The following is a 27,451-nucleotide window of genomic DNA, read 5'->3' as shown; positions in this document are numbered from 1 at the left end:
TCAGGTAATAAAAAATGCTAGTATCTGGAAATAATTGAGAACGTGGCAGATTTATCCCATTGATGAATCATGTATAACCTCGTGTGGGTTGTCAGCCTCTAGAAAACTCCTGAGGAAATAAAGGGTTCTTTGCTATTGGCTGGAACCACACAGGAAATCCTTCGATGCACTTAAGAGATTGGTAACAGTACCTCCTTCAGGTGGATGAGCATCGCGAGTCGAGCAGGCTGTCTCCTTAGCGACACTGAATCCAAAGAGTTCCAGCCAAGACCCCAAAAGGGTTTTTGTGTTTCTGTCAAAGGGATGCCGTGTTGCAAAGCCAGGAAGAGGAAAGATGGGGGGAGATGCTTTTTCGGAAGGCAAATAGCTTCATGGGAGCCTTGAAAGCTTCACGCAGCCGCGCAACATGTCTGAAAGGTAGGCAGCTGAAAGTAGGCGAGTAACTTTAGTCTTTGCACTATTGACTTGACACACTTTGAAAAACCGAGATAGGGTTACAGGATTGAGTATCTCCTTTTTTGTATATTAACGCACAGTTAGCAGTCACTGAATGGCTGAGGCTGGTTCTGCGTGCTGGGAAAGCGAAGGAGAAACATGTCACTTATTCATTACTGAAGACAAATAGCATCCTCGAAGAAATGGATTATTTATGAAAAGCAGGTACAAACAGCCTCTCAAATGCGATATTAAATGTACAGTCGTTAACATTATTGACGACTAGCCTGGTGTCCGCGTTTTGCATCCGCCGGCGATGGCTAATTGTATGCGATATGGCTAATTATGCTAATTGGGCCTGAATTGCAAGTCAGAGACATTTTCTGTGCAGCAAAGAAATGAATGCCGCAATGTTAGGATAATCCTTCACTGTGTGGCCACACTTTGGAAAGGTATGTGCGTTGGTAAAATTGCTCTCAAATGGTTCCGTTATAATAGTTGGAGCGTCTAATGAAGCCCCAAAAGATATATTGCTGTGTCTAATGGCTCAAATGTCGGTGGTGGTGGCGAGACCTGGAATGTGCCCCTCTAAAGTATGCCAAGCTACAGCTGGGTTGTTAAGCTAGCAGGAGAGAGATGGCTGCAATCACCAGAACAGCAGGGTCAGAACAAAATAAGAATAAAAAAAGAAAAATAGCAGTCACTGTGGAGTGTTGAAAGGACTTTGGTGTAATGTAGGCCTTCATAGATGAGGGTCCACAGCTATTTATTTCCATCCCATCTCACATAATGGTCAACTGACCAGAAAAAACAAGGTGGTTTCTTTAGTTGTTCTGTTTTCAGGTACTTGCCAGTACATAAATAAGGAAGGCTTGCTGTTGTTTTTCCTCCCTAACTTGCTTGACTTTTAAAGCGGTATATTTTGGGTGAACTGCACTGGCCACACAACCAAACTCTGGGCTCGCTAGCCCCCAAACCTACCTAAAAGAATCAGGTTCCACCTAGGGAGGCTGGGTGCCCTGTATTGGAAGGGTGGTTCTGTGTTTCGTCCTCTGCTGTTTTCGCAGAAACTCACTAAAAACTGAGTGAATGCTATAGCAGACTTTATTCTTCATGGGAGCCAGGCCACACCAGTGGGTTAGCTCTCCAGGAGCTGGTCTTCTGGTCAAAGTTGCTTCTCTTAAAGGGGCCATGTGGCACTTATTTAGCTGGTAACACATTCACTACAGTCTGGTCCAAGCCCAGTTTAAAAATAAAGAACGGGAAGAAAGGAGGGCAGGATGGACCTTAAAGTTGCCCACCAACAGTTAGACTGAGCAGGCACATCTTCTTCCCTGCTATGGTGAGAGGTCTTGTATTTTCACTGTAGCATTTACAAATGTGCACCCTTACATAAGCATTGTTTTTGTTGTTGTTTAGTCGTTTAGTCGTGTCCGACTCTTCATGACCCCATGGATCAGAGCACGCCAGGCACTCCTGTCTTCCACTGCCTCCCGCAGTTTAGTCAAACTCATGCTGGTAGCTTCAAGAACACTGTCCAACCATCTCGTCCTCTGTCGTCCCCTTTTCCTTGTGCCCTCCATCTTTCCCAACATCAGGGTCTTTTCCAGGGAGTCTTCTCTTCTCATGAGGTGGCCAAAGTATTGGAGTCTCAGCTTCAGGATCTGTCCTTCCAGTGAGCACTCAGGGCTGATTTCCTTAAGAATGGATAGGGTTGATCTTCATAAGCATTAGCGTATCCAAATGTTATGCAGATCCGCGTCATCATTTGCCCTCTTTTTTGGGTGATGAACAAGTGTCCAACTCTACCCTTCGAGTAGCCTGCTTTGGGCTCTGTCCTCATGCCCTGCCCTGGCATTTGAATTTTGTATTTCAACGCTAGCAGTCCTAACCCCGCAAGCCGTCCCTCCCAGTCCTCACATCCCTCACATTTACTAGTCATTTACAGCAGTGCATTGTTTTTCCATTCATCCCCACCACTGAGATTGCAAAAAACCAAGCGCCACACACAGCCCTCTAATTCTATCTGGTGATTGTAAGTTGGCTCATGTAGAGCAAGAGCACAGTGCAAATAGAAAGAGCTGCTATGTTATCCTTCTCTTGATAACCCCCTGCCTAGATTGCCTGCCGCTCGTTGTTTCTTTCACACATGGAGTTGGTGTTCAGCCACAATGCTGGAGTTTCATTGCTGTGTGATTCACTTTTCTTATCTCTGTGGGTTTTGCTATTGGAGAATCCACTCCTGTGGTCTCAGATGACCCTGATTCTTTTCAAATGCTTTCCCTCCTCCCTCAGAAAAATTGAAGGAGGACACCCTAGGGCTATCAGACAGAAAAGGACAAAGGTTTGTTCTCTGCTGCCCCAGAGGGTGGTTCTTGAGCCACATACACAACAGACTTTTATAGCACTATTAGGCCACTTCGAACAGTCATGGCTTCTTCCCAAAGAATTCTGGGAACTGTAGTTTGTTAAGGGTGCTGAGAGTAGTTAGAAGACCCCTGTGCCCCTCAAAAAGTGGCAATTCCCAGAGTTCTCTCTGGGGTTGTAGCTCTGGGAAGGTAATAGGAACCTCCTAACAACTTTCAGCACCCTTAATAAAATACAGTTTCTAGAATTATTTGTGGGAAGCCATCACTCTCTAAATTGGTACGATGATGCTTTAAATGTATTGTACGGATGCAGCAGTTGCTGGGAGGCTATTGGACAAGATGTTTCCGGTCATTGGATTGGGTGACTCACAGATGAATTGTCGCCATTAAAAAGTTGACTTTGAATGATATGAAATTGGGTGCTGACTCATTCACACATCCAAGCAATTGCTTGTTACTGTAGTCAGTGAGTGGTGATTATGAGCCCCCTTTAAGACACTGAGAGGGGCTGAATGTTTATTTGAAACCTCCTTCCTTCCCACAGTACCATGTGTCAATATTATTTTTCTCTCCACTGGAAAAACCCCCCACCCCAATATGCATATAATATTTCCAGACACCATATATTACTATATTCAATAGTATATTGGATTCACTTTTAATGTGGTGCACATTTCCAGGCCTTCTGCATATGGGATCCTCTTTTCATGTTTTATCACATAATATAAACATCTAGAACAATGGCAAAGGATCCTCTCTCTCTCTTTTACATATAATGACAAACTGTATTTGGGTTATTGTAAATCTTACGATTTCTTCTTTTCTCTCCCCTCCCCTCCCCCCTCGCCCATCCAACATTACTTGGCAGCCAATTCAGACAGCGGATTATCAAAAATAATTTTTCTCAGAAGTTCCTGTTCTGTGGAGAGAAAAGATAATGACAGTCTTGAGTGCAGCACTGTTGACCGTAATCTATTTTTAATAAAGGATAATTTGGAGAACGTTTTTTCCCCTTCAAATGGGCAGAGCTAGATAAGGGCAGAAAGCTCTGGTAACATGTGGAAAATCTTCAACCAGTTCCTTGTTGTCAATTCTCCTCAGGATTCTGTGTGCAGTGGTCTCAAATCTTTTACATCCCTCTGTAGTATCTGATATGTGAGTCCTCCCAGAAAAAGCAGAAAGCGCAGAGAGGGGACCAATTGCTTTCTGGTTGATGAGGTGTGAGAGTACCCGATTCCACATCTAAAACATGTAGCCTAATTGCTGATGTGAAACCTACCAGCTACAGTTGATGTTTCTAAGGTGTGTTTAATTTAGTTAGCTCATGGCAAGGGGATGTTATCATCCTATAGTTGAATTTGTTTTGTGATTATTCCCCCCCCCCATTAGGCTTATGGAGTTCGTTAGTGAGATTCTTGCCAGTGGGGAGGGGAGGGGAATTGGCAACAACATCGCAGTCCCTATCTACCAATGTTGATTATCAATGCTGAAGCCCGTGTGGTGTAGTGGTTAAGAGCGGTAGTCACATAATCTGGGGAACCGGGTTTGCATTTCCGCTCCTCCACATGCAGCTGCTGGGTGACCTTGGGCTAGTCACACTTCTCTGAAATCTCTCCGCCTCACCTCACAGAGTGTTTGTTGTGGGGGAGGAAGGAAAAGGAGAATGTTAGCCGCTTTGAGACTCCTGAAGGGGAGTGAAAGGCGGGATATCAAATCCAAACTACTACTACTACTCCTCCTCCTCCTCCTCCTCCTCCTCCTCCTCCTCCTCCTCCTCCTCTTCTTCTTCTTCTTCTTCTTCTTCTTCTTCTTCTTCTTCTTCTTCTTCTTCTTCTTCTTCTCTTCATGGATGTGGTCCAAGCAATTGCCCCCTGCACACACACACACACACACACACACACACCCAAACAGAGATGACTATGCATTTGTGAACATGAACTACCTTTCATCTGGTTTGTCCCCAGAGACCCACTTGCAGCAGTCTTCAAATATCAGCAGTCCCAACCTAAAGAGAGACCTCTCCTGTTACAAATTACCAGGCGGCTGAAAGAAAAGGCCCAGGACTGGGAAGGGATAATTATTATAGCCCAAGGGCCACATTCCTTCAATGGGAACCTTTCCAGGGCCACATAACAGCGGTAAGTGTGCCCAGAGGCAAAAGTGAGTGGAGCAACAGATATGTCTCTTGATTTTGTACAGTGGGCTGCATTGAAGCCATGGAGACTTTACTGCACACCTTTCTCTATCCAAACAAGTAAGAGGCATTATCACAGTTCAATATTCCAGCCAGGCAAAAGCATGCAAGGATGGGGCTGAGCCAAGCCAGTGAGGGATGTGGGATGTGATGGAGCATGTCCTAGAGAGATTTCTGAGGGCCAGATAGATAGAACTGGAGGGCCACATATAACCCACTCACACACACCCCACTTTCCTGGACCTGAGGTTTCCCACTCCTGGTCTGGAGCTATGAGCATAGCAGGTTTCTGTGAGAGCATTAGTGGTATGAATTCGTCTCTAGAAGTAAGGCCTGTGATTTATGGGAACAACCAATTTCTCACTGTGGGCAAAAGGAGGGAAATAACTCTGCCAAGACAGACAGCATGAATCTTTTTTCCCCCCTCCACTTAATGGTTGATATCATCTAAAGCGCGTCTCCCAGAGGGCCTGTTTGGAGATTCAGACTGAGCCAAAGTGCTCTCCGATCTAGGCAGAAAGCTAAGGTAGTTTAAAATATGGTAAGCTGTAATTGTTTTAAATTGCATCCTGCCTCTACTGCCACAATTAGTTAAACTCGCCCTTAAGAGGCAATAATAAAAAGGAGAGCGAGGCGGAAATTGTCATCTAGCTGAACCGATCACCTTACCTGGAGTTTTAAAATATTATGAGGTGTGAAAATACAACCAGCTGAAGCTCAGCATCTTGCTGGCTGAAATGCTGTTCACCTTGAATGTATCTTTTATATACCTGCCCTCCAGCACCAATTCCCCAGCCGCCATTTAGCTCAGCTCTGTCTAGTATGAAAGAGAGCAAGTTCCCAGAATCTGAGCCAGAGGCCTCTCACGGCACTTCCGCCTGTGATGCTTTTAGCTGGAGATGGAGCCTGTGACCTTCCGCTTGTCCATGTCCTGTGCTTTCCAGATATGATCTCCCACTCACTTGCTTCTTTCAATGGATAGAGGTATTAAGGCAGCCTTATGGGATAAGAAGAGTGCAGAGAAGGCTCGTGGTGTTTTCGCCATCTGTGTTCGTTTATGAAGACACAAGAAGGCCAGATGGGAAGGAAGCAGGCAGAAAGGCGGGCGCAGGAAGATGTTTTAAGGCAGGTCAATCTATAGCCTTTGTGCATTATACACATGGAGATCCATCCTTGCAATTAAGGGGAAGTAAGGCCCCACCACTAGCTTTTTCTCCATAAGAACAGCCCTGCTGGATTGGATCGAAAGCCTTTCTAGTCTAGCATTCTTTTCAACCAGATTGTGCTGGTCCCAAGGGTTAATCTTTCGGCAAGGTCTGAGTCCAGTCCGAGGTCATGGGCGTGGTATGGAGGCTGTCCGTCAAAGCTGAAGCGGGGTCCAAGGCAGGGAGTTGGGTGAGGTCAGGAACCCTGGCAGAAGAGCAGGACAGGGTGCAGGCAGAAACAGGCTACCAACAATGTTGCTCCCACAACCTGGGCCTGGGGCTGGCTGGCTTTTATCTGCCCCGAGGCATAGGGCGGCCCCAGTCCACAGGTGACTCGCCTCTCCTGGCCTGGAGGCGAGCACTCCTCCTGCGGGAACTTAGTTCCCTCCGCCTCTCTGCCCTGAGCCTCTGCAGCTCAGGAGAGGCTGGAGGGTTACCGGACCAAGAGGCAACCTCAGCTTCCCCTGACGGGGGTGAAAGTGGAGCACCTGCAGGCAATGGGTCCTCCATCACCTCAGGGGCCAGAGCAGACTCAGCTGGTGCCTGCACCTGAGGATCCAGCACAGATGAGGACCCTTCAAGCTCAGGCCCCAGCCCCGGCTCAGCTGGTTCTGGAGGCGGGGAATCCTGTGCAGGCTGGGATTCCTCAGGTTCAGCATCCGAATCCCAGGCCATCACACAGATACATCCCTGGGGCCATAGGATACGTTGGCTCTCTCCTTCCAGTGTTGGGGAGAAAAAGAGAGAGAGAGAGAAAGCTCTGACCTTGGAGAAGGAGATCTAATGCCTGATTCCTCTCTCTGAATCTCCCATGGCTTTATCTAGCCTTCCAAATATGGGATCTCCAACAATAGGTGTGGAAGAGGGTGACTATCAAGGCATGCTAGAGCAGACCAGAGGAAAACCTGTGCCTTCCTGATCCCAAGACACAAACTAGAGATTTAATTTTGCCAGCCAGGAGCTAGTGTAGCTCAATCACATTTCTTTCCCTCCAGTTACTCTTTCGCATATCTTTAGAGCCAGTCTGCAACAGGCTTCATATTTGAATATCATCCTATCAGATCAGCTTCTTCATCCAGCTGTCACTTTTTTCTTTTATCTTCATTTCTTCTTTTATCTTCATATTTTTTTACCGCAACTTTGCATTTTCTTAGCATTAAATATCTACAACTGAACCTGTGGTATCCCTGCCATAGCATTTTCAATCTCGCATTCGTAGACTAAATCATTTTAACAAATGACTATAATTTAAATCAGGGGCAGGCAGACTTGAGGCTTGTCGAATCTGCTTGGTTTTTAATAGAATCCCAAGGTCTGCCCATCAGAGCCATTTTCAAAAGGGCAAGATGCTTAGAGTGAAAGAAAAGGGTGCTTCGGAGCACATCTGGAGTATAGGAATTTGTTTGCAGCACCCAGCAATGAACCGAGCTCACTATCCTTTCACACAGAAGTCCGCACCTTCTTGGAAGAAGTATTCCCCTGAATACCAGTGGCAAGAAATCAAAAGTGGGGAAAGTTGTTTCACTCAAATCCTGCTGGCTGGCTGGCTGGCTTCCCATGGAAATCTGGTTGGCCACCGTGAGAATGCTAGTTGCTAGACTCGATGGGTCTTTGGGAGCTTTCTTGGTGTTCCTCAACACCAGCATCCATGGTTTACCTCTAGGCTTGGTTAAAGCCATTTTGGGGTTGACTCTGCAGAAAAGAAGCTGCAGAGGAATGGCACAGAAGAAGACCTATCCAGATCCAAGCCAATAACTCTTTTGCATTTTCTCTAGATGTTTATTAGTTCAGTAAATTGTTCCTAAGTGGCCTCAGTCTCTTAAGAAAATATTGCTGCTGCTGCCAGACTTCTATCTTGGAAAACATCCCCATAGAAACCTGATCAAAACTGGGTAATGTTAATAGTGAACTACAGTGGTACCTCGGGTTACATACGCTTCAGGTTACATATGCTCCAGTTTACAGACCCAGAAATAGTACCTCAGGTTAAGAACTTTGCTTCAGGATGAGAACAGAAATCGTGCTCCGGCGGCACGGCAGCAGCAGGAGGCCCCATTAGCTAAAGTGGTGCTTCAGGTTAAGAACAGTTTCAGGTTAAGAACGGACCTCCGGAATGAATTAAGTACTTAACCTGAGGTACCACTGTATTCCATTTTGTAACCATCTGGTGGCATTAAATGTGGAAGGAACCATAAAATCATAGTGCCTCATTCCACTTCGCAATGAAGCTCCTTGGGTGGCCTTCAGCTAGTCGCTTTCACTCTGCTAAACTTACCTCACAGGGTTGGTGTGCTGATAAAATAAGAGAGAAGCAATGTATGCCACCCTGACTTCTTTGGGTAGGGTAGGAAATAATATTTGAACCATCACCATCATCTCAACTCTATAACACTCTGCACTAACAATCACCTCTCTCCTATTCTGAATTATTTTCCACGTGCATTGTGACATGGTATAATGACATATTTTATGACACTGACAGTGCATCCGATGATTATATTGTATAAAGCTAATAAAAGTCACCCCCACAGAACAGTTCACTCAAAGCAGCTTCAAATCCTTGCGCACAGCAACAATCTAATGTGGCTACACGGAGAGGAATGGCACAGTAAATTAACATTTTTATCGGCTTGGGAATAGAGGCACGTAAATATTGTTTTCCAATCCAGCTTCATAAATCAACTGTAAACACCAAAACACATACACAGATGTTTGTCAGACTCTAAATTTAAGCTCGTATAAGTCAGCCCATGTATAAAACAAAAGAAATGTGAGATTCAGAGGATGTGTTAGTAAAACGACAATGTGCTTGATCCAAGCCAGGGTTTGCAGGGGAGTCCTGGCTGAGCACAGTAAACATCCAGAATGGGCTGCAGGTCATCAGGACCCTGGACAGCTCACAGTGGCACTTAGTAGCTCCTAGGTATAAGCTTGCTCCAACAGTAGTCTAGAGCAGGTGGTTCCCAATCTTTTTGGGTATGGTGACTCACAAGTATACTTGGTCTGTTGATCCATCAGTTTATTCTCACTTGAATTTTGGACCTTAGGTCTTCTCTGCTGCCAGTCTCCAGAGAACTAAGTGTCAGACCTGGGAGACGAGAGTTCAAATCCCCACTCAGCTACAAAGTCCATTGGGTGACCTTGGGGGAAAAGGTGGCATTTATATCCCACCTTTCTTCCAAGGAGTTCAATGTGGTGCACAACAAATGTGAGTCCTGAAGTCTTACTTCATAAGTAATACCTCTTAACATTTTTCTTGCTGTTTTGTTGCCCTATTATAATGCTGTGTTCACACTTGTAACCAACCATTGGAAAGCATTAAAATTTAAGGCTCAAGACTTTGGTGTGGTACCAGAGAGAGGTTCAGAGGATGAGACAGAAGCATCCCTTCCCTCTTCAGTGCGGGAGAGCGCTATCTCCTCAGGCACAGAGGATGAAGGCATAATTGGTCCCTGATGCTCCCCTTCCATGGAAGTCTTTGATGGGAGTTGCTTCAGATATTCACTTCTGTGATAGAGACTCTCTCCTTGGGTGATTCCTAAATCTCATCTTCTCCTTTTTCTCTGATGTTGGACATCTTCTTTGTTGGGGGGGACATGATGGAGCAAAAGTGTACACAGTCCAGAACCCTGGGAAATGGAAGGTTCAAGACCATGTAAACAGGAACCTGGAATCATTCAGATGTATGCACTGTCCAAGCGGTGCCATTCATGTAGGGATGGAGAACCTGCTGCTCTTCAGATGTTTTAGGACTCATCACAGACCATCAATGGAGGGATACAGGTTCACGATCCATGCTTAAGTACATAAAGGCCATGGGGTGGAGCCAGTAGGCATGGCCCGCAGCTTGTCCACCTCCACGGGTCTTTCTTTTCGATGCCTAGCACGCACCCAGCTTGTCTCCTGTGTAAACAGATGGCATGCCTTTGAGGAAGCCAAAATTTTGCCACAGTTCATTTCAGGCAAATCGGAATGGAAAGGGTCCCCCTGAGCTTAGGGACTTTGAGAAGCATTGCTTTAAAGAGCATATGGAATATTTGGCAGAACCTCTTTTATCGGATATTTCAAAACGGTGAGTTTTGCCGAAGCAACTTATGATTCTGTTCAAGGGTATTCTCAAATGACAACACTGCTTCGATTTGAAGCCACTTAGTACTTTATATTGGCCTTACACTCTCGTGTAGAAGGAAGGTTCCATTACCATTCTTACCAGAGCGTTTTATAGTTGCACGTCTTCCTCTGTTCCCTTGTGCAGCTGTTATAATCATGTTTTGTGACAGATCATGGGGCTTGTAGAATAACCGGAGTGTGGTTTGCTGAATCGACTGTGCTACTAAAGATCAACATGAATATCTATCAAGGTATTCCTCCATAGACTTCTCTGCGCCTTTAGAGATGTTCATTTGCTTGAAATCACAACCTTGAAAATTGCACCATTTATGCAATAAAGAATAAACCAATTTCAATTCTCCTGCCCAACAAAATAACAAACCGTATAAGCTCATCTGGTGCATGCATAAAGTGCTATCTGTCAGACTCGGCTCCAGTAAAGTCAATGGTGGAGAAGAGAATCACAGAATCACAGAATTGTAGAGTTGGAAGGGCCATCTAGTCCAATCTTTTGCTCAATGTGGGGCTCGAACCCACAACTGAGATTAAAAATCTCATGCTCTGCTGACTGAGCTATCTCAGCAAAAAGGGAAAAGTGTCAAAATGGAATTATAGAGTTTGCAAGTTATAGGGATCAGGGTGGCCTATCCTTGTTAAGAGGCTTTCTTGCTGGCCATCTAACAGTTCCCTTCCTTTGTGCATTGCCAGGTGATGTTACAAAGGCCCAGCCTAACAATCCCAGGTCCTGGATTCAGTGGCAGAGCACATGGATTGCATGCAGGAGGCTCCCAGTTCAACCCATAATACCTAGTACCTCTCAGTGAGGATCACTCACTGAGAGCTCAGAAGTTGCTGCAGATCAGAATTGACAATGCTGGGGTAGATAGACAAAAAGCCTCACCTGATACCAGGCAGCATCCTTGCCTTGTTCAGGCATTATGCCTGAACAGGGAATTCCCAACATGAACAGAGAGTACAGGGTAGAGGGGAAGCACACACGAGCCCCACTTCCAAGAATCCCATGCATGTTGGCCCCATCTACTCCACCCTTCATCTCCTCATGTTGTGCAGGTGGGTCTGAAGGAGACGTCTAAACATGTTTGGATGAATGCTCTTAGAATCCTATGCTATCAAGGTTCGTGCCACAGGTTCTCCATTTACATTAGAACCAGACTTTAACCCAAATGCATCTTGGATGCAGAGTTCTAGGAGTAAATGGACTGTGGTTCTGACCCACCTCTGCAATTTCTGCGGAACCAAGATCATTTTTTCAACTCTGCATTTTGCTCCTATACTTTGTGCACACCAGTCTCACAGCAGTGACCTCTGTGTTTCCCACCCTTATACCCTGGGCCTGATTGCTGATACCAGACCAGGAGACCCCTCTGTGACTTTACAATGTGATCTTTTTAAGCTCCTCAGGACTGAACGCAAGCTGGCTTAGATTGCGCACCAACCATTCATCACCCTTCTCCGATCTAAGCGATCCAGAAATCCCTTTGCCAGTGTTGTCATCAAGGAGCAGAGGGGTTCGCCCGCCCAGCTGTGATTCCGGCATTGCCTCTCCAGTAAGCATTCTGGTTCTGAGTTCTGTGGAAAGAAGCACAAGTTGATGGTAACCTCACTACTAGCATCTCCTTCTGCAGCATGACAATGCAAACATTCTCCCTGAGTTTTAGCCATCAGAAACAAGAGACTTTCTATTGTAATAGAAGAAGTAAGGGTGACCAATTTGGGTGTGGGTAGAGATGGATTGCCTCTTCAGATCCACCTGAGTAAGGACTTCAAAAGCACCTTGCAAGGTGCTGTTAAAATAAAGTTGTCTCCCTGCCCCCTAGATTTAGCAGAATATTTCATGCAGTTTGCATGGAATTCTGCTGAACGGAGCAAGATTTCAACCCTCTGCATCAGCTGATGAGCTCCGTTTAGCTGCTTGGTCCTGTTCATTGCATGAACATTGCATGTTCATCGCATGTGGTATGCCCCGCGGAGGACCTTAAGGTCCATAAATAGCAACACTCTAGAGGTCCCGGGCCCTAAGGAAGTCAGATTAGCCTCAACCAGGGCCAGGGTCTTCTCAACACTGGCTCCGGCCTGGTGGAACGCTCTGTCTCATGAGACCAGGGCCTTGCAGGATCTGATCTCTTTCCGCAGGGCCTGTAAGACAGTTGTTCTGCTTGGAACCAGCCTGATCCCCTCCCCCTCTTTCCTTTTCCTTGACTTTTTCCCCCCCAAACAGTTTTTGATCTGGGCTTCCACTGAAATGAGGCTGCATTTTAAGTAGTATTTTAATCTTGTTTTTAAGTTGTATTTTAATCAATTGTTTTTATACCTGAAGTTAGAACCCTGAACCCGGACTTGGCCGGGGAGGGCGGGGTATAAATAAAATGAAATAAATAAATAAATGTGTAGCCTATGCAGGGTTTAGTCCTGTCACCCATCAGATGATGTCACAAGTTACGTATGTCAGCTGCTGGGTGTGTGGACATGGTTTGAGGGAAAGGGCGTCATGGGCCAACTTGAGCTCCCTCATTGGCCATAGACCAGAGGTTTCTCACCCTTGCCTTAAAATAATTAAGAAGTGGTCAGGTGGTACGTATTCTTGCTTTTGCACTTTTTTAAACTTTGCGGCTTCTTGGTAGCCTTGCTTTCTGGTGGTTATTTGAGTCCTCAAACAGGCTTATAGACCTCCCAATAAGCCTTTAAAGGTTTGCACCAAGACTTCCATTGCAAAGCTGTATAGTGGTATGCCTGTGGAATTCTGAAGAGCTCTGAGGTTTATGTGTTGCTAAAGCAGACCAGTTTTTTTTAAAAAAAAATAACTTAAACTTTTCAATTTTAAAAATATCCTCTGCTGTTGTGATCTAACAAAAACAACAATCCAAAGCTCTTCCATGCTTTGCAGGCAATATTTTGGACAGCCATGCTTCTGGCAAAGCCCACAAACCTAGAGAAATGTAGAGTTGTATTGACACAAAACAGAGCACTCTGTGACAGGGGTGCCAATTTGAATAAAATACTGGGGGGCAGGTAAGCCCCACCCTGCAAAATTGATCACAAGACATGGTGCACACACACCATTTCTATGGCAATGCTGATCTATTTGAGGGAGGCCTAGCCCCCTCAAATATGTTAGGGGGCAGAGGGACCTTGGCTCCTATGCTCTGTGGGGGGCCTGATTCAAATGAAATCAGCTGTTGACATTGTTCTTCAGGAGACCCCTAAATCATCCTCATTTTTCAGTCCCCACCCCTAATAAATGTGCCATCCTTTTAAGGTGCCTTTGCCATTTTCTTTCAAATGCATTGAAAATGTCCACTGTTTGGAAACAAGCTAAAGTACTGTCTGAAATTTTCGTGCTGATTAAAAGGTATCTGGCAGAAGGGGAAATATTCCTAACTTGGCTTCTCCTCTTTCAAGCTTCCATCAGATTCCTTCAAGTATCTCACCTGGCATGAATTAGAAGAGCATGATGTTCAAGGGAACCAAATCCGCTGCCCCCGAGTGAGAGAAGGTATAGAAAAAGAATCTGGTTTGTAGCCTCCATCATATTAGGAGATAGTGGGGTGTGAATGATGGCAGAAATATGAATTGTCGAGGCAGGTGCCTTGCTTTGGAGCTTGTGTGTGTTTCAACGAACATGCCGTAGGATTGTGCAGACAGACTGATCTATAAGTTCAGTGAAGGTGTACTTCTGCATTCCCATAGGAGGTTGTGCTTTTCAGTGAACTGACTGGGTTTAATTGGTCTACTCAGTAGATAAATCAAAAGATTTGGATAATTATCTGTTGCAGGCCAAATTTGAGTCAGCAGGGTTCCACGTTAAAAGCAGGCTTGTTTGCACTGCAGTCATCCTGTTTGCATGGTTAATAATAATAATAGTTATTATTTGTACCCCACCTATCTAACTGGATTGCCCCAGCCATTCTGGGCAGCTTCCAACCTGTATCAATATATAATAAAAGGCTTCCCTAACCATTCCTGTTAGGCAGATCACTAATGATTGTTGCTATTATGTCAATGAGAGCTCATGGTTAGCAGATAACTGGATGTCTCTCTGTGTTTCAAAGCCTTCACAAACCTGCTGGCTCAGGCTGATGGGATTTGTAGTCCAAAAAAATCTGTAGGCATCACTGTTGTTTGTTTGTTTCCATTTATGACTTGTTTCCGATAAAATATCTCAAAGCTATTTAACAGTAAGGACATCAACAGTAAGAAAAAATGCAACAATTTAAGAAATAGAAAGCAATTTCATACCCAGTACTGACAGAGACTAGGATAAAAAAAATATCTTTAAGAAGCACTGACAAGCCAATGGAAACTGTGCCTGTCTGATATGTAACAGAAGGGAGTTCCACAGGGTGGGTCCGCCATGATGATGATGTTTTTGGAAGGGGGTTCCCTACCTTTGGCACTTCCTCCTGTTAAATATTTCTCCTGCAGGCTCTTTCTTGCAGAGCATGGTGATCAGTTGGGCATATGAATGATGAGCTATCCTGGTCCCAAGCTGTATAGGGCTTTGTACACCAGTACTAGCACTTTGAATTTAGCTTAATTGGTAGCCAGAGCAATTGTTTCAGCAGTGACACAGCATGATGGCAATATTCTGCCCCAATATGCAATCAAACTGTTGCATTTTGCATTAGCTTCAATTTCTGAACGAACCTCAGGGGCAGCCACACACGCAGTGCATTGCAATTGTCCAACCTGGTAGTTGCCAATGCATGGAGGACAGTGGTCAGGCTACCCTAGTCCAGAAATGGTTAGCGCTGGAAGCTGGTGAAAGGCATTCCTAGCCACTGAGGTCACCTGGAACTGACAGATATGGATCTAGGAATGCCCTCAGATTATGAATCTGCTTCTTCAGAGGAGTATGACCTTGTCCAAAGTGGTCAATTTACCATTTATCCTGTGTAAGGATCTGCCCACCCACCGTGCCTCCATCATGCCAGGATTCAGACTGGGTTTATTGGCCCAGGATTTATATAATAATAATAATAATAATAATTTATTATTTATACCTTGCCCATCTGGCAAGTTATTATTTATACCTTGCCCATCTCCCGCCCTGGCCCTGCTCCCACGGTGGAGTCTACCTCTTCCCAAATCTGAGCAACATTATCTGCAAAAAACTTAGCAAAATCATTGCAGGAGATCATGTGGCCCGTACTGGGCCCCGATGGAGCAGGTGGTTCCACTAAATTGCGAACCACCTGAAAGAGTCTCCTGCTGCTGTTTTCTGCAGATGCAATAGAGGCGGTGCAGAAAGTCTTCTTCGCCGTTGCTACTGCCACCTGGTAAGCTCAACATTGAGCTCTAACCCGTGTCCGGTCAGCTTCAGAATGAGTTATCCGCCACCAGCGCTCTAGTCATCCCAGTGATTATTTCATTGCCCTCAGATCCGTGGAAAACCACAGGGCTGTCTGGGCTCCATGCAATCGGAGAGGGTGCTTCGGAGCCAAACAGTCAATAGCCCTGGTTAACTTCAGCAGGCCACCAGGGAATCAGCTGAAAGGTCATCAACATGGGATAAAGCATCCCCTACCACTCTCTGGAAACCATTTGGATCCATTAAGTGGCAGGGGCGGACCATCCGAATCAGTCCCACCTCCCTGCAGAGGGGAAGGGTCATGGAGAAGTCTAGTTGCACCAGGAAGTGATCTGACCATGGCACTTCTTTAGTTTCACTTTTACTTAGTGTCAGATCACCAACTTGCACAGCTTCTCCTAGTTCATAAGTGATAGAAAAATAGGTCTGGGTATCATCAGCCCCAGATTTCCTACTGACCGGCAGCTTCATATACAGTAGATGTTAAATAGCATTGGAGACAAGATGGTATCCTATGGTATCCCACAGTACAGTTGCCAGGAGGCAGACAGATAATTGTCCAATGACGTTCTCTGAAAGTGATCCCAGAGATAGGATCAGAACCAACGTAAAACAGAGCCGCCAGCATGCATCTCACTGTGTCGGCTCAAGAGGATATCATGGCCTATGGTATCAAAAGCTGCTGAGATATCAAGTAACAACAGGGTCTCAATCCCCATTCCTTCTCCTGAAAAAGGTCATCCATCAGGGTGATCAAAGCCGATTCAGTCCCACAAGCAGGCTGGAAGCTGAATTAAAAGTGGGTCAAGATAATTGGCTTGCAACCGTCCTGCCGTGACCCTCTCAATCACCTTCCCCCCCAAAGGGGGCATTTGTGACCAGGCAGAAGTTGTCACAAACCAATGGATCTTGGGTGGGTTTTTTCAATAGTGGTTGAATCACTGTCTCTTCCAAGATGGCCAGAACAACTTCCTCTCCTAAGCAGGGCTTTTCCCAGCTGCCATTATAAGAGAACAAAGGAGGCATTCATGCTAAGTTCTGGCACCTCATTTTCTAAAAAAATACATATCACAGCCCCCAGAATATCAGAAGCCTGCTTCACAGTAACTTAGAGGGAGCTTTTCAGTATGGTTGCCCCATGCTCTAGAACAGCATCTCTGTTGAGATATGACAGACACCCACAATCCATACTTTGTAGAAACATTTGAAGTGGTTTGGTTTTCCTTTTGACTGGCTTTTCCAGCAAGATGGAAATGTCTGTGCCTTAGGTCTCCATTCTGTCTTCAGTTGTTTTTGTACTGTTTTAGACTATTTTTTAGCTGTTTTGTTTTTATGGTATATCGGTAAATCAGTTTGAGACACATGTAAAAGGTGATTCATAAACAATACTAACAGCACTAATGAATTAAACTTTATTGTTTAAAGCCATAGACAGTCACAATATAAATAGAGCAAACAATATATTTGACATATTCAATGATGGTGATGATGATACCCCCTCAGCATGCTTTAGAAGCCAGGGGCAAGGATTATCTAGCCCAGTGGTTCCCAATTAGGCAATTACTGAGGGCACCCTATTTTTTTCAAAAGTCAAGCCACAGACCCCCTACTTTTGAAAATTTTGATAACTCTATGGTGGTTACCTCTGCAAAGCAATTCTTTGAACAAAATGTGGGGTAGCCCCTAATAAGCAAAGGATTTTAGGTACACTTTAAAAAACGGACCATAGAATTTGTGATATTACCATGCAAAAATGACAAAAACTTAGTTGGAGGAGAGGCACAGGATGGGACCATGGGCCCCCTGACTCCTAACTGGGAGCCACTGGTTTGCCTCTTTCATTGCCCTTTGTTCTCTAGTATACCAAAGTGCAGAACAGGCTCAGCAGTGCCAGAGGCAGTAGTCTGAGAAAACTGTATCAAGAGAGTATCATGTCTCACTTGTCCACTGTGCCTCTGCTACCTGGAAAAACAGCCCCTGGAAAAACGACTCCATTTGGGTCATCGTCGTCGTCCCCTGCCAGACATTCCCTCTCCACCTTTGTGAATTTGGGATCACCTCTGGTTATTAGCCAAATGCTGTATTTGATTAATGGATCTTCTTAGTAAACTTGACGCAGCTTACAACAAAGAAATGGGCCATGCTAGGATGTTACAGAATGTTAGGAGCTTTCATAAGAAGCAATCACCTTACTCTTTCCGCGGTACCATAATAAAGCACATGCCGTGGGATTTTGGCAGCAAACACATTTATTTAAAGTGGCAGAACAACGCAAAGCAGGTAGAAGATTGTGGAACTGCCAAATCCAAAGCTAGGCTTGCGTTCGCAGGTTAGAAGATATGGGTTCTTCAGGAGGGTGTGTGTGTTTCCTTCCCCCCACTTTCTGCCAGCTGAGGATTTTACTTCCCATTGGTCCTGGTGGAGGAGAAAATGAGTATGCCAACCCAGGACTGGCATATTTTACCTTCCACTCTGGAGGAACAAGAGATTTGGACAAGCCTCCCTAAATCCAACTCACACACACCCCCAACACACACACGGAGCACCTCCATTTTGCCCTCCACTGTAGGACCACAGACAGCAGAGGACGGACAGCCACTGAGGTTTTCACACCTGCAGTGAGGAGACCTAGTCAGTGGCGTAGCGTGGGGGGTGCAGGGGGGGCCGGCCGCACCGGGCGCAACATCTGGGGGGGCGCTCGCACTCGCAGCTCTCTGCCCCTACCTAGATCCACGGGTTAGGGGGCGCAAATTACTTGCCTTGCCCCGGGTGCTGACAACCCACGCTACACCACTGGACCTAGTGGATCATGTTCTCTGTATCTGGCTTTCCACCCATGGAGAGGAGGAACTGCAAATCCTATGGCCTTTATGGCTTTTTAGGCACCATGCCATAGGTCCCTTAATTGATCCATTAATTGGTTAGTTAAAAAGTAGCTGATTGATCAGTTGGCAGCCCCAATTATCATGTTTAATTGGAGCTACGCAGTTTATCTGTGTACGGGCCTGCAGTTGATACATACTACTATCCCAGTGATCAGGAAGTATGAAGAAATCATGGAACAGAAAGGAATAAAGCAATCAAAACCTGGCATCAGAGATAAGAAGTAATTTGCAATGAGAATCAGTTGAAAGAATTCCAATTTGTTTTCCTGGCAGCCGTCATCATCCCCCAAAGCAATCTTGAAAGCAATCCAATACGGCAAATACATTATCGTAACAATGCAGGCATCCATGATCGTCCCAACTTCCATTTCAATGCTGTCTTTCTAGAACCTAGATGGAGATCAGTTTTGCCAGATACAGCTGTCCCAAGATCTAATCCCCAGCCAGTTATTTTATTCACTGTTGTTGGCAAACAATAAATATGAGAAAGATTATATGAGAAAATCCTTAAGATATGGGAAACTGCATGGTTATGCTGTCATCCCACTCTTGAATTTGGTTTTGTAAGTTGTTGTTTTTTACTGTATCAAAAACCTACGGAGCCTGTTTGTACAGAGGCTGACAGTGGGAGAAAACAAATATGTGTGTCTGCAATGGGAAATAAAGACTTTTTCAGAGCACTTTAAACTCTCATTTATTTGTTTTCTTTTATTAAAGAATGCATAACCCACTTTTCTTTGCTCTCACAAGGTGGTCTGGAAATTTCAAGCTACATATCACACAAATCATTTTTTAAAAAACTCAATCCTAATAAATAATCATCAGCAAATCGCAAAATTATCCGGGCACATCAACCAAACACAGACTAAAATAAAAGGAGTCTATAGAATTTTTAAAAATAACCAGTAAGAATGAGCCATCCCTATGGATGAAGGACCAAAAAGGTCTTGTCACTCAGCCACCAATCTTAAACCCTGGGTAGGCTCATATGCATCCAGGCAGCCTTTCAGAAACATATTCTGTGGTGTCAGGTGTGCATAGAAGCAACTAGTCTTAAAGTGCACTCCCAGTTGTTCCTTGGTGACACAGGCTTGCTGTCAGTGCCAGTCAGCTGATCAGCAGTGGAAGCAAGCCCTGGTGGGATCAGTAACACTGCTGAGGTACCAATTGGCAGCACAGCCAATCCATGCCCAGTCAGCTGATTGACCCTAGCAGCATAGTTCCAAAGGCTGCTAGCAAAGGAAATATTCACTAAGGGTCATCTAATGTCATTTGTGATGCCAGCCCCTGCCCATCTGCCAAAGTGGCCTATGGGGGAGCTCAGCATCTGATTCGCTGACCAGATCCTGTTCACTGACCCTGGTTTAGAGCTTTAAAGGCCAAAGTTAAGGTAAAGGGACCCTTGACAGTTAGGTCCAGTTGTGAACGACTCTGGGGTTGTGGCACACATCTTACTTTACAGGCCGAGGGAGCTGGCGTTTGTCTGCTCTGCAGACAGTTTTTCCGGGTCATGTGGCCAGCATGACTAAGCCGCTTCTGGCACAACAGAACACCGACACGAGAGCAGCACATGGAAATGCTGTTTACCTTTCCGCCAGAGCGGTACCTATTTATCTACTTCCACTGGCATGCTTTTGAACTGCTAGGTTGGCAGGAGCTGGGACCGAGCAACAGAAGCTCACCCCGTCGCGGGGATTCGAACCGCGACCTTTTGATCGGCAAACCCAAGGCTCAGTGGTTTAGACCACAGCGCTACCCGCGTCTCCCTTAAAGGCCAAATGCGGCCCATTAGATTGGGCCCAGAACCCAAAAGGAAGCCAGTGTAACTAGCCCAGAATTGGTGTGCAGTAATGCAATCTGAACACATGCCACTCAGCCTTAATGGCTCTCTCTCACAAAGTATATATAATGTACTCCAACTATGGAGTTGTCTTCCCAGGGAAGTCCACCTGGCAGGAGAATCATTATCGTTTTGGCACAAGGCTTTAACTCCAGGAATTAAATCTTTAATGATTTGTCTGCTGGTCTGGGTTTGATTTTGTGAGCTGGTTGTTCTAATAGTGGCTCCTACTAGTCTAGCGGTGCAAATCTTGAGTTGCAATTGCTTTTAGTGAGCCGTATTTCAAAAAGGACACCCCAAAAGTTGTTGAGCTAAAAATGCGATTTTTAGATTGACTTGCCTAAGATCCAAAGATCCAGGACAAAGAGCCACTTTTCAGAAATTTCCTCCAGGTGTCTATTCCGCCTTTGAAATCCCAGTAATTTCTGGGAAGATTCAGATGTATGGCAGCCCAAGTTTGTATGCTATTTGTATGTGTTTTGTGTAATCGGCCTTGAAACTTTTGAGGTGTAAGGCACTATAAATATATATGTGTGTTTGTATACGTGTGTGTGTGTGTGTGTGTGTGTGTGTACACATGTACACATGTACATACATGTGTGTGTGTGTGTGTGTACACATGTACATATATCCCCTCTTGCATATTTCTAAGCTTTGAAATATTCTGCTAAGATATAAGTTAAAGGTAAAGGACCCCTGGACATTTAGGTCCAGTCAAACTTCACTATGGTGTTGTGGTGCTCATCTCGCTTTCAGGCCAAGGGAGCCGGCGTTTTTCCCGCACACAGCTTTCCTGGTCATGTGGGCAGCATGACTAAACTACTTCCCACGCAACAGGACCCTGTAATGAGTGCCATACCAAATGGAAACACCGTTTACCTTCTCAATGCAGCTGCTATGCTTTCAAACTGCTAGGTTGGCAGGAGCTGGGACAGAGCAATGGGAGCTCACCCCATTCGTGTGGACTCGAACTGCTGACCTTTCAATCGGCAAGCCCAAGAGGCTCAGTGGTTTAGACCACAGCGCCACCTGTGTCCCTCTGCTAAGATATAAATGATAGGAGCAGGAATATAATATTGAGATGCCCTACTCCCTTCCCACCTCTTCTCTGCCAAAACCTTATACTGTCTATAACATTAGTGTCTCACATTGAATATATCTGATCTGTAGACAGGCCTCTATGAACTGAAAGCAGAGGTGCTATGTGTACTTTTGTAACCCCATAAAATATTAATAAAAACTATTTTTTGAAAAATATTGAGGTGGATATCTATATTTCTGAACAGGACCTTCTGAAGAAGAGTGTTTTTTCAGAGGAGAGCATCACGCTCTGTGTGCCAGAAAAAAACTGACAGAGAATGAGAAATGGGAACAAAGGCTGCAAGAGAACTGGGAAAACTGTGTGGTAAGGACTTTTTTAAAATTGTGGGCTTTATTTTTAAAAAAAACATTGCTAGTAATATCTCATTCAGGCTGCATTCCTATACACTCTTACAAGGAAGTAGGTGTCTTTGGACTCCTAAATTATTGTTTCTGACTCTGGATAAAAAGTATAGGACTGTCAGTGCAGTTTTAAAAATGTTTTATTTAAAGAATTTGTATCCTGCACTTCTGCTAAAAAAAGGTTCCCATAGCAGCTTATAGATCACAACAAGACAGTCCCTACCCTTAGGTTTATAATTGTAAAATATGGGGCACAAAAGGAAATCTGATTAGGAGGAAGGAAATTTGTGTTTATGCATGACATCCTCCTACCTATCAAATTTCCATTTGTGCCACATCTTTTTAGATTACAGTAATCGCTTATTCTTATTCTTCCTCTACTACTACTACAGGATTCTCAACCCTGTCAGGTAGTTTGAACCTCTGCCAAAGAAGGCAGCAAAATTCAGCTTGTCAAATTTGTCACCCTAATTTGTTAGCAGTTATAGGTATAACAGAGAGCCTTTATGCAAAAACCAAATTAACTCAGTGAGCCTCACAGTAGCTCAGTCATCTTGCTTAGAAGTAAGGAGAGTTCTGCGTTGCATGGAAACCAAGGGCCAAACAGAGATGTGCAAAGTAATCTCTGCTCCCTTTAAACATTTATTATCGAGCAAATGCAATCTGAAGATCCATACTGGAACCGTGACAGGGGACATGTTAACCCTTGCCTCTGCACCATTTCCCCCCATGAATATCTACCAACACCACCTCAGAGCTGTGATATGCATTTCCCAACAGAGTAAATAACAGTTTTAGAAGAGATTTTTCTTGGGAAAAGAACATGGTGGGATTAACCCTTCCACCTCACCAAATTACTCAAAGCCATACTGTGGTCCTCTGGAGTTGCTATTTGCAAGACTGAGATGCATTCTTGTCTAGTTTGGTCTTGATGCTGTCGCAAACATTCAGTGTACAAAAGATCTCACTTGACTGTTCAGCTAAATGGGATCTATTTGTGTGTTCTTTGAATTCCCTCCCACCACCAGAGTTTAAATCTTTCGTACCAAGACTTGGGAGACCTTTACCAGGTAGAAAACTGCAAAAGGATTCTCCGCCGTCTAATCCGAGTGGAGAGGCTTTGGCTGGTGGACAACTCCTTGACAGATCTAAGTGCCATATGCTTGCCAAGGTAATTTGATTATTATTGGGACTTTTCCAAGCATTAACTCAGTTAATAGCAGAACTATGTATATCCCATGCATCCGCAGTCACGATTGCAAGCAATTTACTATAGTGGGTTTAAATCATTAGATCACGTTATACATCATTTGTTGCAAGCGCCATCTGGAGAGGTGTTTTTTGGGCACTAGAAATTGCACTTGACCTTAGTTCATCCAAGTTTTATTCAGCTTGGAAACTAGGGTTTCCTGGTTCAGAAAAGAAGCCAGGAACTTGAACCACAGTTTGGAATCCTTATAAGATCCTAGACTGTTCTGACCCAGGCAACCACAGTTTGCCAGTCTGAATGAAAAAAGGGGGGATAATGGTTGAGAGATTGTGCAAATCTGAGGCTTCTGCAGGACTTATTCTCAGTCTTGTTTCACTGGAACATTATCTCATCATCCCAGAAAGTAGCACACCCAAACTGTAGCATAAGGTAAAGGTAAAGGGACCCCTGACCATTAGGTCCAGTCGTGGCCAACTCTGGGGTTGCGGTGCTCATCTCGCTTTACTGGCCGAGGGAGCCGGCATACAGCTTCCAGGTCATGTGGCCAGCATGACTAAGCCGCTTCTGGCGAACCAGAACACCGTTTACCTTCCCGCCAGAGCAGTACCTATTTATCTACTTACACTCTGATGTGCTTTCGAACTGCTAGGTTGACAGGAGCAGGGACCGAGCAACGGGAGCTCACCCCGTCACGGGGATACGAACCACCAACCTTCTGATCGGCAAGTCCTAGGCTCTGTGGTTTAACCCATAGCACCAGCCTCATCCCATAGCACTGTAGCGTAGCCGGTGCTATATAAACAACCTGAGAGAGGCAGCCAGGTGAGAGGCAGTGAAGAGTGGAAGATGCTGTCTGTGTTGCAAGGAGAGAGGAAAAACCAAGGCAAGCTTTTTTCCCCCTGAAGGGAAAGGAAAGTTACAAAACAAAAAGGCAAATCAAGGCTGGGAGACATTTACTGTAGCTCTTGCAGCGATACCAAATAGTCTCTGTGTGGTCTTATCAGAAAGGGAGTTTTTCCACACATTGGTTAATTGGAGACTTCTGGGTTTAATTGCCGCAGGTTGTGAAAGGGGAAGCAAAGTGGCTGTTGACATCTTGGCTAATTGTGCCAAGAAACTGTTTTCCAAATGAGCCCCTTCACTGACACAGGAAGAGTGTCAGAGAAATGCAATGTGAAACCCAGCTGATACGGTCCTCACCTGAGGTCTTGACCATTTCACAAACAGATCTTTGAGCATAGTTCTTGCAGCACTGGAGACTAATTAGCACATTTTCTGGTGCCTCTTGTAAGATAGTGTCAGTATGGGGGTCCATTGAATTGCTTCTTACAAAAGAATCATTGTCTACATTTTCAGGACTTAAAAAAATAACCTCCCAAAAAACCCTTGTTGTTGTAAGTTGGAATTTCTTTTTTCCTGCATGTAATAACCGATCACACACATTTAATGTGCTTTCCAGATGCAAAGAGCTGAAACTCAGCAGAAATCATTTTACATCCTTCAAGCAGCTGCCAAAACTACCTGCGATTCAACATCTGTCCCTTGATGAGAACAACATTGAGACCCTACATGGGCTGTGTGCCCTGAGACACACTCCACTGGAGTCTCTCGTACTCCAGAGGAACCCCTGTGAGTTTCATGACAACTACAGGCAGCTGTAAGTTATTGCACGCCACTGGAGTGTATTTAGTAGCAAGTTGGTCTGCAACAAAATGTTGCAGCGTGTCCAGTGTCTCATTTAGTCAGCCACCCCTGCGCTCCAATCCAATAGTCTGTCCCAGGGGTGGGGAACCTGTGGCCCTCCACATGTTGTGGCATGACAGCTCCCATCATTCCTGACTCTTTCACCACCCCTCTTATCCAGCTCTCCCCTGCTAACAGTTACTTGCTTCTCTATGACCAGTGGGCAAGTTGGATCCTCACTGGTATGTTGAGGGGAAGGGGGGTTTGCACCCTTGAATCCCCCTCCATCCTTTTGTACTTTGCAAACCATGGGGTTCCTTTGAGTCTGCTGACACCTCCCTCTCATATATGGATAGGAAACATATGATTTTCACAGAGTCCGATTGAGGATCCTTCTAGCTCAGTATTGTCTAGGATTTCAGATAGGGGATATTGTGGTGTAGTGGTTAAGAGCAGTAGATTCGTAATCTGGTGAACCGGGTTCGCGTCTCCGTTCCTCCACATGCAGCTGCTGGGTGACCTTGGGGGGGGACACATCCTCTGTATGCAAGGATGTAAGAAAAGCCCTGCTGGATCCGACCAAAAGTTTATCTAACTCAGCACCCAGCACAATGTTTTCTGTCTGGCCAACCAGATGCTCTTAGCCATGCTAGGGGATGTCTCTGCTTGTCACTGAGAGCCAGTGTGGTGTAGTGATTAAGAGCGGTAGTCTCGTATTCTGGTGAACTGGGTTCGTGTCTCCGCTCCTCCACATGCAGCTGCTGGGTGACCTTGGGCTAGTCACACTTCTCTGAAGTCTCTCAGCCCCACTCACCTCACAGAGTGTTTGTTGTGGGGGAGGAATTGAAAGGAGATTGTTAGCTGCTTTGAGACTGCTTAGGAAAGTGATAAAGCGGGATATCAAATCCAAAACTCTTCTCTCTCTCTCATCTCTATCTGGAGATGTCGGGGATTGAACATGGGGCAGCGTTTCTCAAACTTGGGTCTCCCCAAGCTGTTGTTGGACTACAACTCCCATCATCCCTGACCACTGGTCCTGCTAGCTAGGGGTGATGGGAATTGTAGTCCAACAACAGCTGGGAACCCAAATTTGAGAAACACTGACCTGGGGGGGGGACTTCTGTGTGCAGTTCAGATGCTCTGCCACTGAATGAATGCCCTTCCCCTGGTATTGTCCTGAGTGGTGGTATTTTGCGTACTGAAACACTTCCGAACACTGGTAATAGAAGGAATTATGTGTTCCTGGGAAAGCATGTTAAGTTGTTCTCAGATTCACTGATACACCCAAAGGCATGGGAGTTGTAAGTTAAGGCACATATGGATTCAGTCAAAGCATTCTACTCTCACATACTGTGCTCACTTAGAGTTTAATTTCTGGGCACCAGCTGTTTCGTTTGGTCTTCCTTTGGATCCACTAGTGGCAAAAGTGAGGTTGACCGACACATACACACACCAAATTTCAGGGATGGAGAGCCCAAACTGGAGAGGGGGGGTATGGGAGCAAAACTGAAGTTAAGGTCAAGGGCATGGGATGGTGGAAATTAATTTACTCCTAAATCATATTCTCTTCTAGTGTGTTCTCTAACTTGCCAAACTTGAAAATGCTGGATGGGATCCTGAAACTGCCAGAGGACTGTCCTCCACCGGAAACCAATTTCATGTCGAAAATATGCACCATCCTATAGCATTATATTTTGTGAGAGGACTGAAGGACTTGCCACAATTCAAAGAATGAAACCTGCGAATGCACAAATCTGTTTCCTGACCTTGCGGTCATAAATAGAGCAGCTTGTATGTCGTGCCAAAAATGTCCAAATTATGCACCACAGAAAATCAAAATATGCATGTATATATACTTAATTTGGAGTATATTTCCAATACTTTGTGGAGGCTGAAGGTGGCCTCAATGGCTAGGAGTGCCTATTCCCAACTCCAGTTGGTTCACCAACTTTGACCACTGTACTCCATACTCTGGTGACTTCCAGATTGGATTACTGCAACATGCTCAACATGGAGCTGCCCTTGAAGATGACTTGGAAGCCTCAACCAAAATGCCGCAACCAGATTACTGGCTAGGGTTTAGGGCTCACATAGCTCCTGTTTTAAAACAGATGCACGGGTTGCAATTCAAGGTGCTCACACTAGTATTTAAAGCCCTAAATGACTTGTGCTCCAAATATCTGAAGGGTTGCCTCCTTCCCCGTAACACCTCTTGGGTGTGAAGATCAGCTGAAGATTACCTTTTGGTAATTCCACCAACCTTGGAAGGAAAGGGCATTCTCTGCATCTCGCCACCATCCTTGTATAACTTTCACATACAAGACACACCTCTGTAACCGGACCTTTGGCAATAGAGATATTCATTTTCAGAACCCATCCTGTTCCTTTGATTGTAAATGGTTTAAACTGATCATATTATTGTATTTTTACGTTGCTGTAATCTGCCTTGCAACTTTGTGGTGAAGTCCTCACATAAGGAGCTAGATATCTTGCTCCCTCCCCCATTTCACCCTCACAACAACCCTGTGAGATGATGGCTAGGATTGAACTCGGGTCAAAGTCTCCGGTCCTAGTCTAACATTATAACCACAATGAGATTGGGCCGAAAACCTTCACACTTTTTATTTTGTATTTTGATGGACTCTTATAGAGCAAACAGGCCTCTTCTTTTCTTAAAATAAAAACAAAGGGCTTATTCTGACACCGTTACCTGGCTGATGCTTCTGCTCACTGGGTGAAGAAGTGGCC

The 27,451-nt window shown here is 45.0% G+C and overlaps 1 protein-coding gene across 3 annotated transcripts; it reads left to right on the top strand.

The window, feature by feature from the left end:
* The first annotated feature begins 190 nt into the window (after positions 1-190).
* Positions 191-27,135, top strand: LOC309369909 (acidic leucine-rich nuclear phosphoprotein 32 family member B-like). 3 transcript variants are annotated; one of them, XM_081911368.1, is made up of 7 exons: positions 191-417; positions 11,736-11,881; positions 13,734-13,827; positions 21,654-21,772; positions 22,839-22,981; positions 24,480-24,677; positions 26,277-27,135. In XM_081911368.1, exons 1-7 carry the CDS (start codon positions 345-347, stop codon positions 26,386-26,388), a joined length of 885 nt encoding a protein of 294 aa, XP_081767494.1. In that variant the 5' UTR covers positions 191-344; the 3' UTR covers positions 26,389-27,135. The 3 variants fall into 3 exon arrangements, with proteins under 3 accessions (XP_081767494.1, XP_081767495.1, XP_081767496.1); XM_081911369.1 differs by having other exon boundaries at positions 11,728-11,881; XM_081911370.1 differs by lacking the exon at positions 191-417 and having other exon boundaries at positions 11,856-11,928.
* The last annotated feature ends 316 nt before the right edge of the window (positions 27,136-27,451 follow it).

Source organism: Podarcis melisellensis, assembly GCF_964234715.1.
Source record: "Podarcis melisellensis genome assembly, chromosome: 5".
In the NCBI taxonomy this organism is placed as follows: Eukaryota; Metazoa; Chordata; class Lepidosauria; order Squamata; family Lacertidae; genus Podarcis; species Podarcis melisellensis.
This window is presented reverse-complemented; position numbering and strand designations above follow the sequence as displayed.